This window comes from Daktulosphaira vitifoliae, unplaced genomic scaffold, assembly GCF_025091365.1.
Source record: "Daktulosphaira vitifoliae isolate Bord-2020 unplaced genomic scaffold, ASM2509136v1 Scaffold_4, whole genome shotgun sequence".
Lineage (NCBI taxonomy): Eukaryota > Metazoa > Arthropoda > Insecta > Hemiptera > Phylloxeridae > Daktulosphaira > Daktulosphaira vitifoliae.
The window spans coordinates 7,511,172-7,522,865 of record NW_026099575.1 but is presented as its reverse complement, the minus strand read 5'-3'; the positions used below and the strand labels follow the sequence as shown (position 1 = coordinate 7,522,865).

General features: G+C 29.9%; 1 protein-coding gene across 1 annotated transcript; it reads left to right on the top strand.

Moving 5' to 3' along the window:
• Positions 1 to 3,498: 3,498 nt before the first annotated feature.
• LOC126904107 (uncharacterized) lies at positions 3,499 to 5,430 on the top strand. The gene is made up of 3 exons (XM_050682829.1): positions 3,499 to 3,571; positions 3,752 to 4,951; positions 5,164 to 5,430. The coding sequence occupies exons 1-3, from the start codon at positions 3,499 to 3,501 to the stop codon at positions 5,373 to 5,375; spliced, it is 1,485 nt and encodes a 494-aa protein (XP_050538786.1). The 3' UTR covers positions 5,376 to 5,430.
• Positions 5,431 to 11,694: the final 6,264 nt, after the last annotated feature.

The following is an 11,694-nucleotide window of genomic DNA, read 5'->3' as shown; positions in this document are numbered from 1 at the left end:
AAAAATCCAAAATTTGGAGTTCGGCTCTTATTTTAAATGTATGAATTAAAGTATGGATATCTTATAAAGATTATTTTTATTTAAATTTTCTTTATTAAATGACTTTTTATAAAAATTTATTAAATATCAATTTTATCTTTTATTTATTTTTTATTGTGTCCCATTTTGCAGTGAATATCACACTTTATTATTTTAAAGGTGTGTAAGAACATTTATTACTATGTTCTTACCACTTATATTACACACGTTTTATTTCCATATACTTAATTCGTAATACATATAATTTAGCAGAGGAAGATACTAAAGTGACAATTCTACTCGTTTGTAGCCCGGAGATACTGTCGTCGAACTAACAAAGGGCAGTTGTGTTTGAGTGGCCGTTATAGACATAGTTTTCAATATTATTACTTTCATCTTATTTATATTATTTATAACTTAACTTGTTTTATTCAACGACCCGTCTATCGCCAATTGTCATCATAGCCAACCAACTCCGTCTCACTTGGATATACCTACTAACCAACTGTACTAGGATTCAGGTCAGACGTATTGTACATTACATATAACTTATACTTACTGAACATCTAAAATATAACTTTACTTTGTCATTGACATAAAACAATAGTCTAATTTTATTTAATAATCTATCCCCTATAACTAAGGTACACGATTGCCTGTGTCTCCTTCAGGCAATTAAAACTCATTTAAGGAAATAGAGACGATATTTGGGCAGACGTCGGGTAGCTTCCGATTCTTGGTTTTGACCAAGATCCTCAATTATTAAACAAACCCCTGTAACCAAGAACAGCAACCAACGTTAGTACGAAATCAATACTTATATTTTATTTGTCTTTATCTTTCTTTTTGTACACCGTAACTATTCTAACTATCTGTTTAATATTTTAATTTAACTCCACGAATCGATAATTCTAAATTGTGTCGTCTACGTTATTACAAACGCAGCCCCGCAACAAAATAATTATTTGATTTTATTCTTGTCATTGGTAAAAATTTTTCCAGTTCTCGATTTACAATAAAAGATTTCGTTTATACTAATCAGCTACAATGTTTCAAATAGACTATGACACTAAATCTAGACATTACTCTATATATTAAAAAAAATCTAAAATGGTATGTTATGATGATAAAAANTTCTAGACATTACTCTGTATATTAAAAAAAATCTAAAATGGTATGTTATGATGATAAAAATGTGTCTGAAAAATGATGGATAAATAATGAAAATGGGGCTAACTTTACTTAATTATTCTAAAAAAGGATAGCGCATCTGTTAAACAGTCTAAATAATCCACCAAGGGAAAGATATTGTTGGATAATACTAACAAAATATTGTAATCAGTTATATATAAAGAAAATTTGTTGAATTTGTCATTTGATAAAACTGATGACGACTAACAAATCCGGATGGATTATTTTATGGATCAAATTTAAAATAACCCAAGATCATAGTTTAAAAAATGATCAATACTGTAATAAATTACCAAAATAAAGATAAAATACAACAGGTCATACAAAGAATTTATTTATTTCATTCACTTGTAGAACCTAACTTTCATACAATGTATACTATACAAATATCAGAAAATAGTTATTTTATGTGTCTGTACGATGATAATATTTTTAACAACATTATGATTGATATTTATTTGGCTAAAGACTATAAAAAACAGGCAGGATTTATAATTTTAGAGTTTAATAAAAAAACAGAAATTAGATATAATTTTGAAAAAATAATTCAGTCATTACGCCATGGCATGCTGAATTGTCAAATTTAATTCATGGATTTCATTAATTTCAAACTTCAAGAGTATTACATATTAGACCCAATGAATCCAACTAAAAATTCAAAATACAATCAGCAATAGTTTCTAAAATTGAAAAAACATTGTGCTAAAGCTAAAAAGAAAACATTCCTCAAGTATCCTTGATACAATGTAGAACTAAAAACATGGCATGCTGAATAATCAAATGCAATTCATGGATTACATTAATTTAAAAATTAAAGAGTATTACATATTAGACCCAATGAATCCGTTACAAACGCAGTCCCGCAACAAAATGATTATTTGATTTTATTCTCGTCATTATTCAGTTCTAGTTGGGTAAATAGTCAATGTGTAATTAATAAATAAATTGATAAGAATTTTTCCAATTCTCAATTTAAAATAAAAGATTTTATCATACTTATTTACTTATAGATATTAGTTGGTTGAAAATAAATAAATACCATAGATACCTTGTGTATTTTTACTAATTGTGTTGATTTCCGCTCTGCTATAAAATCATCTGTGATAGTAATATNCTCTGCTATAAAATCATCTGTGACCTGTAATAAATAGTAGATAAAATTCAAATCTTATTTATTGTACTTTAATACTTGTTGAATACTTTAAATTAAATGGCAAATTTTATAAACCGCTATTGCAGAAATTTAAAGACGAAGCTTGGCTTCAAAAATAAGAAGAGAGGTAACTATGCATATTTGAACGATTGTTAAATTGATAATCTTTATAAATAATTAGTTTTCTACAAAAGATAGTGTCGTACGTCGGTAGTGTCCCAACGTAGACACAAAAGGTTTACACAAATTAATTAATGTTTTTTTTATATATATATATATATATTGACGACGAGTTCGTCGTTTAAGCTCTTCTCGAGTCCTCCCGTTGGATAAACTGCTCAGCCCCAATCCCTCAAATTAGTGAACTACCAAAGGGGTAGAGTTTAGAACCGTCAGCTCGGTCTAGCTCAAAAGTAGCAGACTGAAGTGTGGCTCCTTGTCAGCCACCAGAACAACTACTTTTTTCACTATTCCTACTAAAGAACGGTTAAATCCAAAAACTAGCCAGTTCGTACAATAATTATTAAGATTAACTAAAGGACCAGTAGTCCAACCTCGACTCTTGCCGCACACACAAATTTTAATATCACGTCGGATATAAAGTATTTGCTCTCAAGTAGAGCTTTTTAAATAATTATTTTATTTAAATAACGTAAAAACACAAAGTCAAATATATTATAAAAATTTAACACAAAATTAATTAAGTCTTACAAAAATACAAAGTTATTCGCACACCTACGACCTGACCCGTAACTCGACGTTTCTTCATCAAAAAGTCCAGTCTCGTCCAGTCCTCCTATACTTTTCATGTTTCACATTTATATTCTTTTCCCCGTCATTATTAATTTATTATTATACCCTGTATTTCCCTTTTATATGGAATTATTATATTGCTTAAAAGATCAAAAATTGCTTACTACTATTGTAAAGCTTATATTATACTAAAATCGAAGTAATTCAATACTTACTCAGTTATTAACAACAATAGCAGACTTAATTTTTTTACAATACTTTATTTAGCCACCTTGATAGATAGTGAATTACCGACACTTATATCGACAGAAGATATAACATCTCAAAGCTCAATATTGTCTTCTGATATATATAGTCAGACCAGCGCTGAAGCTCAGTTTATTATGTCTGAAACGCAAACGGATGAATCATCATTCAATTCAACTACAAATTGCAATAAACCTATTGCTATAACAGGTCAACATTTTAATTTACTTTTTTAAAATACTTACAATTTTATTAAATTATTAACAAAATTATTTGTGTGTCGACCCCCTTGTGTTGGGTTTTTATAATATTATTTCTATAAATATTAGTATAATAATTTTTATTAATAATATTTTTCAGTACATTATTACTCAAAATTAAATAAACTAGAGGGAACCACTCGAGTTATATCATCAAATTTCAATGAACAAGTTATTCACGTCGATGGGCTCACCCAGACTAACACTGCCGTTGAATTTAATGTATCAGATACGCAAATTTCAATTGTCGTCCATGCAAAGATTGCTACACAGAACTCTCTATTATCATGCGAACAATGTACACAAACCAACGAATTATCTACAGTTAATGAGTCTGTTACCCAAACAGATGAATCGACATTAAATGTCGTATACACAGAGACCGGTACACAGAGTTCTGTGTTATTAAGCGAACAATGTACACAGATCAACTCCATTGCCGAGGGAATTGAGTGCGTCACCCAAACAGATGAATCGTCATTAAATGTCGTATACACAGAGACCGGTATACAGAGTTCTGTGTTATTAAGCGAACAATGTACACAGATCAACTATATTGCCGAGGGAATCGAGTGCATCACCCAAACAGATGAATCGACATTAAATGTCGTATACACAGAGACCGGTATACAGAGTTCTGTGTTATCAAGCGAACAATGTACACAGATCAACTATATTGCCGAGGGAATCGAGTGCATCACCCAAACAGATGAATCGACATTAAATGTCGTATACACAGAGACCGGTACACAGAGTTCTGTGTTATCAAGCGAACAATGTACACAGATCAACTCCATTGCCGAGGGAATCGAGTGCGTCACCCAAACAGATGTATCTTCATTAAATGTCGTATACACAGAGACCGGTATACAGAGTTCTGTGTTATCAAGCGAACAATGTACACAGCTCAACTCCATTGCAGAAATAATTGAGTCTGTTACGCAAATGAATGAATTACCTTTGGATTTAACTGTAAATTACAAGTCTACAGGGACTCAGTGTTCTTTATTGTCATCTGTTAAAAGTTCTCTTTTGGAAACTGTAGATGTCCTTGAAAAAAGCGAAGTGCAAACTTGTTACAATAATCAGGTTTATAGACCAAAAATTTATAGTCTGCGGTGGGATTTACCTGAACGAAAGCTAATAATTAATCTAGTCTATACTTTCAAAGTGCTTCGTTTTTCAAAAGATTATTTTTATATGGCAAATGTTAATGATGAGCATGAAATGAGTATTTTAAAAAATAAAATGAATCTGTTTTACACTCTAAATGATACAGATATACAGTTCTATAAACCACAATATGATGAGCTTTGTGCCATTACATACGGTAATTATTAACATATAATTAAAAAAGTTTCAAAATTATGAAGTTTCATGGTTCAAGTGTAGTTAATTAATTAATTTTAATAAGTATAAAGCATCATTTAATACGTGTTTTAAACTCTGGATATTTCAATAATTTACCTAATAAATAAACATTTTATTCAAAGCAAAATTTACGAACAATTCCAATTAATAATTCTATTATTTAATTTTTAGGTAACGGTAAATGGTTTAGGGGTATTTGTGACCTGGTCGAAAATGAAGTCGATGTGGATGATGTTTATAATGTTTATTTACTTGATTTAGGGAAACATGTAAAAGTAAAATCTGGTAACATCCGTAAATTACAGCCGGCCTTTATGAAATATGCACCCCTGGCAATTAAATGTTTTTTATTGAGTGCGATGACCTATTATAATTTAACTTAAAAAAAAATTTAAAATTTTGTAATTTTTTAGGTTTCAAGTTCAATGTTGAGAGACAGAATACTTTGTGGAAATTAAAAAACCAATTTTTCTATTGTAAAATATGTGCAAAAGTTGATTTTAATTTTTATGTAATTGAATCTAATAAGTTATTAGATTTAATGACTTCCTGCTAAGTTTTTAAAAAATTTTTTGATCTTTCTTAAAATTAACTAAATAAGGAGTTAATTTCTTAACTATTTTGTTAAATAATTAAATAATTTATGTAATTAAAAATATATTTTTACAGACTTTTTTTTTTTTGTGTTTGTTTTGTCTTTTATTAGTGACGACAATATTTTTTTTATGGCCTTTTAGACCATTTTGTCGTAGAAAAAACTCTCCCACATTCTTTTCTATTTACCGCTGCCTCCTTTCAATCCATGCCTCCATAATCCCCTCCTCTAGCATTTACAAAATAATTTTTGATTCCATCTTCCCAGCGTAGCCTTGGTCTACCCAGTGGTCTTTTGCTTCTTGGTTTTTCTTGGAGCACTCTTCGAACCATTGAATCTTTCTACATACTTGCCCATTCCAACTTACTACGTTTGATCTCTTTACAAATACCTGGTCTATTGAATATCTCCATCAGTTCTTGGTTGTGTCTCTTTCTCCACCCTTGAAAATCTTGATCATATACGGGTCCATATATTTTGCGGAGTACCCTCCTCTCAAAAATATGTAATCTATCCTCCTCCGTCTTTCGTAACGTCCAACATTGTGAACCATACATGATTTTTGGTCGTATGATTGTCAGATACAACTGAGTTTTGACCTCTTTTGAAAGGATTTTAGACCTTAAAAGTTTGCCTAGTGTATAGAAGCATTTATTTCCCATTTTAATTCATTGTTGAATTTCTATTTGACATTCATTTTACTGTGTAACAACAGTTGCCAGGTATTTGAATTCCTCCTTTTTTTGAACTCGTATTGATCCACTGTTATGGTTTCAGTTATAGGAACGTTACCTCGTTCCCTACTAACTTTCGTGTATTGTGTTTTCTCCGTGTTGAGATGTAACTCCGCCTTTTTTGTCGATTCTATTAACTTGTCACATAAGTCTACCACTTTTTGTTCCTCTTTCCCTAGCAGGACTATGTCGTCTGCATAGGCGAGCAGACTAAAACAAGTTCTATCCATTTTTACTCCTTCATCTCTTTCAATATTCATTTCTCGGATCACTTTCTCTAATACTAAATTAAAAAAGATTGGTGATAGGGCATCATTTTGTCTAAGTCCGGTTTTTACCTCCACTATCTTTGATGTAGCGTTTCCTACTTTTACTTTAACTTTAGTTTGTTTTAAACTAGCTTCAATTAAATGTACTATTTTTCTTGGGAAATGGAAATACTTCAAAATTTCGGTTATGCTAGTTCTATCTATACTGTCATACGCCTTTTGAAAATCTACAAAGATTATATGGAGTTCCTTATTGTATTTCCAGTTTTTCTAGAATAGCTGTCTGATTATAAATATCTGGTCCGTCGTTGACCTGTTTTGCCTGAATTCACATTGATAGTCCCCCACCACTTCTTCGGCCAGAGGTTTGATTCTATCCAGGATGCAATATGATAATATATTATAAGTTTTATCTAGCAGCGCTATTCCTCTATACTTACTACAGATTTGCTTGTCGCCTTTTTTATAGATTGGGTATATCAGAGTGATTTTTTTATCATAACCCACTCAATTACTTACAGAGTAATAATAATTTAAACATTTTTTTTTAGTTATCTTTAGTTACATATTATTTTTAAATTATTAACTATTTAAAACTTTTTGTGTTCATCCCTTATGACTTGTAAGGGTGTCAACTTTATTTTTTGTTTTTAAATGAGAACATATATTTTGAATTTAATAGAATGTTTGGATTTTTAATTTAATAGTAAATGGCATTTGAATTTTTAGTATAACTTTATTAGTGTATTAGATATAAACATTTAATGATTCAAATTTTTGAGTTAATATACATGTATAAAACACAAGGGATTATAAATATAGGTAGCTAATTGAATGGACATTGCTGTCACAGTCACGGATAGTTTATTATCAATTATGACTATCAATAGATATACTTTCTGTATTGTCGGTTAGTGTATTTATAAGTTCACAACAATGTGCCTTACTACGATTGATAATAACAATGCTGTGTACCTGCTAATATCGATGTCATAAAAAACCAATTAGTACAATTTTAATAAGTTTAACTTTATGTTAATATTTAAATAATATTTATGAAAATCAGTGTACTTTCCTTTTTGGGTATGTTAAAATAATTTAAGATACAAAACTCAGAATTTTGACACTTTTCTAAGGGCATGTTTAATTATTTTCCATTGTTCATCTACTGTTTCAGGATTTGAGTTAACTTTTTGTATGTTTTCTTGAAACTCTCTAACTTTCCTATTATCCTTGAGTTTCTCTACATCATACCTGATTATTTCCGATTTCATTTTCTTACTCTTTGTTTTTAGCTTAACCCTAAGGTTGCTAAAAAATGGTCGGAGTCGCAGTCAGCTCCTCTGTATGTTCTTACATTCTTTATGTTGTTGGCGAATCTTTCATTTACCAATATATGGTCTATTTGATTTGAGTACCTACCATCAGGTGATATCCACGTACCTTAATGTATGTTTTTATGCGGGAACATTGTACTCTTTACTCTAAGACCTTTTCCTATGGCTAACTCTACTACTTTTGTTATATTGTCATTAATTATGTCATGCAAACTGTGGATACCAATAGTTGGTCTGAATGATCTCTCTTTCCCTATTTTGGCGTTCATATCTCCTAGTACAATTTTTATTTGGCTATTACTTATCCCTTCTAGTAGTAGTTCTATCTCAATATATAAATCTTCTTTTTCTTGTTGCGTTTTGTTCTCCGTGGATGCATGTACGTTATTGAATACGATATCAAAACCACTTAGTCTCTATTTTTAGTAACGCTAGTCTTGGGTTGAATACTCTAACTCTTTTATTGTTGGTACTATATTCATACATACTACAAATCCAACTCCAAATTGTCCTCTTTCATCAAACCCACCAAAAAGGATTGTCAAAATTGAACTGTTCTTTCTAAGTAAAAATTGTTTTCTAACAGTTTTTATTAAGACTTTTTATTGTAGATGCCTAAGACTCTTTGTGTTGTTAGTAATTGTTCTTTTTCATCTTTGAATTCGCATATTTTTATTAATTCTTTCAAATCTGTATCGAATTTATTAAATGGTTCTACTTGATTTTGTTCTCTTTGGAAAAATTTTAATTAGGACATTATTAAGTTTCGCTTTGGTATGCACCGTGTCTCCATTGCGTCAAGTATTGCGCTTACATTATTTTCCTCATTTTGGAAGTATATTTTTCTGGCTTCCAGACCCATCAGTTTCAACAGTTTGGCGACTTGAGTTTCCTTTGTCATTTTAGTCATTTCGTTAGCCGTGAAGTAGATCTCTACTTCTTTCCTAAATAATTTGCAATTGGCTTGTACGCCACCTTCCAATTTCAATTTTTCCGGCCTTTCGTAATCCGTCATTATTACCCATATTATAATATACATATTAATGGATTTATTATTTAAAATACCGATTGCACCATGTTTCGTCTTCAATTAGTGACGATATTAGAATAGTATACAACAAGATATTAAAAAATATTAATTATTAAAAACACGTGTGTGATTAAAAGACTTTATTAAATTAAAATCGTACAAGTAGTTGCGACAACGCAGTTAGATAACACCTAAATAGTATATTGTTATATAATATTATAGTAATATAACAAACTATAGTACGTTATAGCAAATTATTTAATTTGTAAAACGAACAATGTTTAAAAAGAAAATTTAAACAAACTACTTTGAATCTGGTTCAAACAACTATCTGAATGTTTTCAAAGTATATTTTAACAGCCTTATAAAAAAACGAACGATATTGGATTTTCTCCAACTAAAACACCCAAAGGAAGTTTTTTGTTGATAAATTTTGAATTAGCAAATTTAAATTTCATCATAGTGAGTAAAGATGTAAAATTAAGTAGCAACACATTTTAGTTCTATTAATTATTTAGTCTGATAACTGATTGACCTTGTAATGTTACGCTACAGCTTTAGTGCCGTTTGTCAGTTGCAAGAAAGTCTCCTGGACAGTTCTGTTAACTTTTATTCGAAATAATATAATACATTGTATTTTTTATTTAATTATATAGATAATAATGCTTGTATACTCTTTTATGTTACACATCAGTCCAAACGGGAACTCGCAATTTAAATAAGATATTAAAATGCACATTTATTCATTACAAAATATTAAGAATAAATGATCAGTAAACGATCAATATCACTACTCAAGTTGTGACGGATAGTATAAGGTACACCTTCACTGCATGCGTAAATGTCTTTTATTACCGTCTTGCTCACTGTTAAATTAATTATATAATTTCTAATGATTGCAATATTTATTGGCGAAAAGATTACGCACATACACCGCTCCACCGAGTAAGTTTCTTTATTTCTTTTCTATTATCTTCTCCTATTAACTGCCTCCTTGTAAAAGTCCCCTTAACCTTTTTCAACGGTGTTTGTAACAACTCGTTACCAACCGTGATCCAAAGGGTCACTTCCCTCTTCACCTAAAATAAGTAGTTCCTAAAGTAATACTGATATGATAGGTAGTTGTTTAGTATAGATATGTTTGTCTTTTTAAAATAAAACAAAATAAGTTGATTTTTTGAACAAATTGCGTTATGTTTTCGTATTATTGATAAATTTAAGTTAAGAAAAAAAAAAATCAAGAGTACAAATGTAGAAACGTTTCAACCTGTGGTCCTGCAATATAAGAAATTCAACTTCAAAAATACAAATCCATATGTAGGTTAATAATCTAACTATTTTTTAGAAATTACGATGTTATTCGTAGTTGAATTATCATAATGAATTCACCGCTATCATCCTTAGAGTATTTATATGAACTATTCACGCAAATTTTTGTTGCGGATGGATGTTTTGAATGTACAACAAATAATGATTATTATATGTGTAATAGAAACTCATTTCATGAATTTTTTGTTCGATGTTTAGTTATTAAAAAATATTCCATTAAATTATATATATATTGTAAGGAAAAGGATTAAAATAGTGTTAAGGAACTTAACCAAACATAAGCGACAAGAGAAAAGCCGGTCGATCAGTTGATTTTAAAATTTTTTGTATATGTTGTCATTGAAGAGTATTGTGCAGGTAGTGATAGGAAAGGAAGGACTAGAAAAAAATAAGCTGAAAAACTAATTAGTTCAAAGTACCAAGGAAGTGTAGCTAAGATTTTTATAACTTGTGATCGACTAACGTACCGTTAGTGCGTTTACTACCTTCTATCTTTTACCAAATGTTCAAATGTTCAATTTAAGAGAGATTGTCTTTAAGAGAAGATTGTATTATATAGGGAGAGAGATGGTCAGGTTGATGTTAAGTAAAGATATAATTTAGAATAACAAAGTTAATTTATTTCTATGAGCAAAGAATAAACAATAAAAATAAAACATTGAAAAGTTACAAATATTATAAAAAAATCGAATTAATTGGCAACAACAAATAATGTATAACTTTCATGGCGCATTGAAAAATTTAAAAGAAAAGGGTCGCCAACCTACTGGGCGAGACAATGAATTGTCGGACCACAGTAGGATTTTAAAAAGAAATTAAATTTTGTACATTAATAGCAATTTTAAAATAAGTAGAAAAGGATTAAAGGTTGAAGTCGATGTCCGTTGAGTTGTTGATGGTAGATGTACACCAGAACCTCGTGACAGTTGTCACATATCCATAATAATGAGGGATGAACTTATACAAGGCCGTTACTCGTACCTTATAAACTAAGGGGAGTAGATTTTTGAAAGGAAAAAAGATAAAAAAACACGAGTCCATTGAGATGGAACACGCAACAAAAATAAGATGATAGTTAAGTTAAATTAAGGGAACTTTAAGTAAAAAAACAAATAAAACAACCCTGCACAGGGGGGTCGCGGCACAATGGTGACGTGGTATAGTTGGATCAAGTATAATGATATTTGACAGTGATTAAAATCATTATAAAAAAAAAATGCTTCAATGCAAATCCTTAGATAGTGATTAATTTAAAAAAATTGGTGGATTATTCCAAAATTATTCCAAAAGCTTCATGATCTGCTAGTTCCTTATCAATATCNAAGAAATTGGTGGATAATTACAAAAGCTACATTATCTGCTAGTTTCTTATTAATACCCTGATTAAGATAAAGTATGTCGAATGAAA

Coding starts and splice junctions, on each gene's coding strand:
- LOC126904107 (XM_050682829.1), top strand. CDS start 3,499: ATGTCTGAAACGCAAACGGATGAATCATCATTCAATTCAACTACAAAT. Junction 3,572..3,751: donor TAAACCTATTGCTATAACAG/GTCAACATTTTA, acceptor TAAATAAACTAG/AGGGAACCACTCGAGTTATA. Junction 4,952..5,163: donor GCTTTGTGCCATTACATACG/GTAATTATTAAC, acceptor TTTAATTTTTAG/GTAACGGTAAATGGTTTAGG.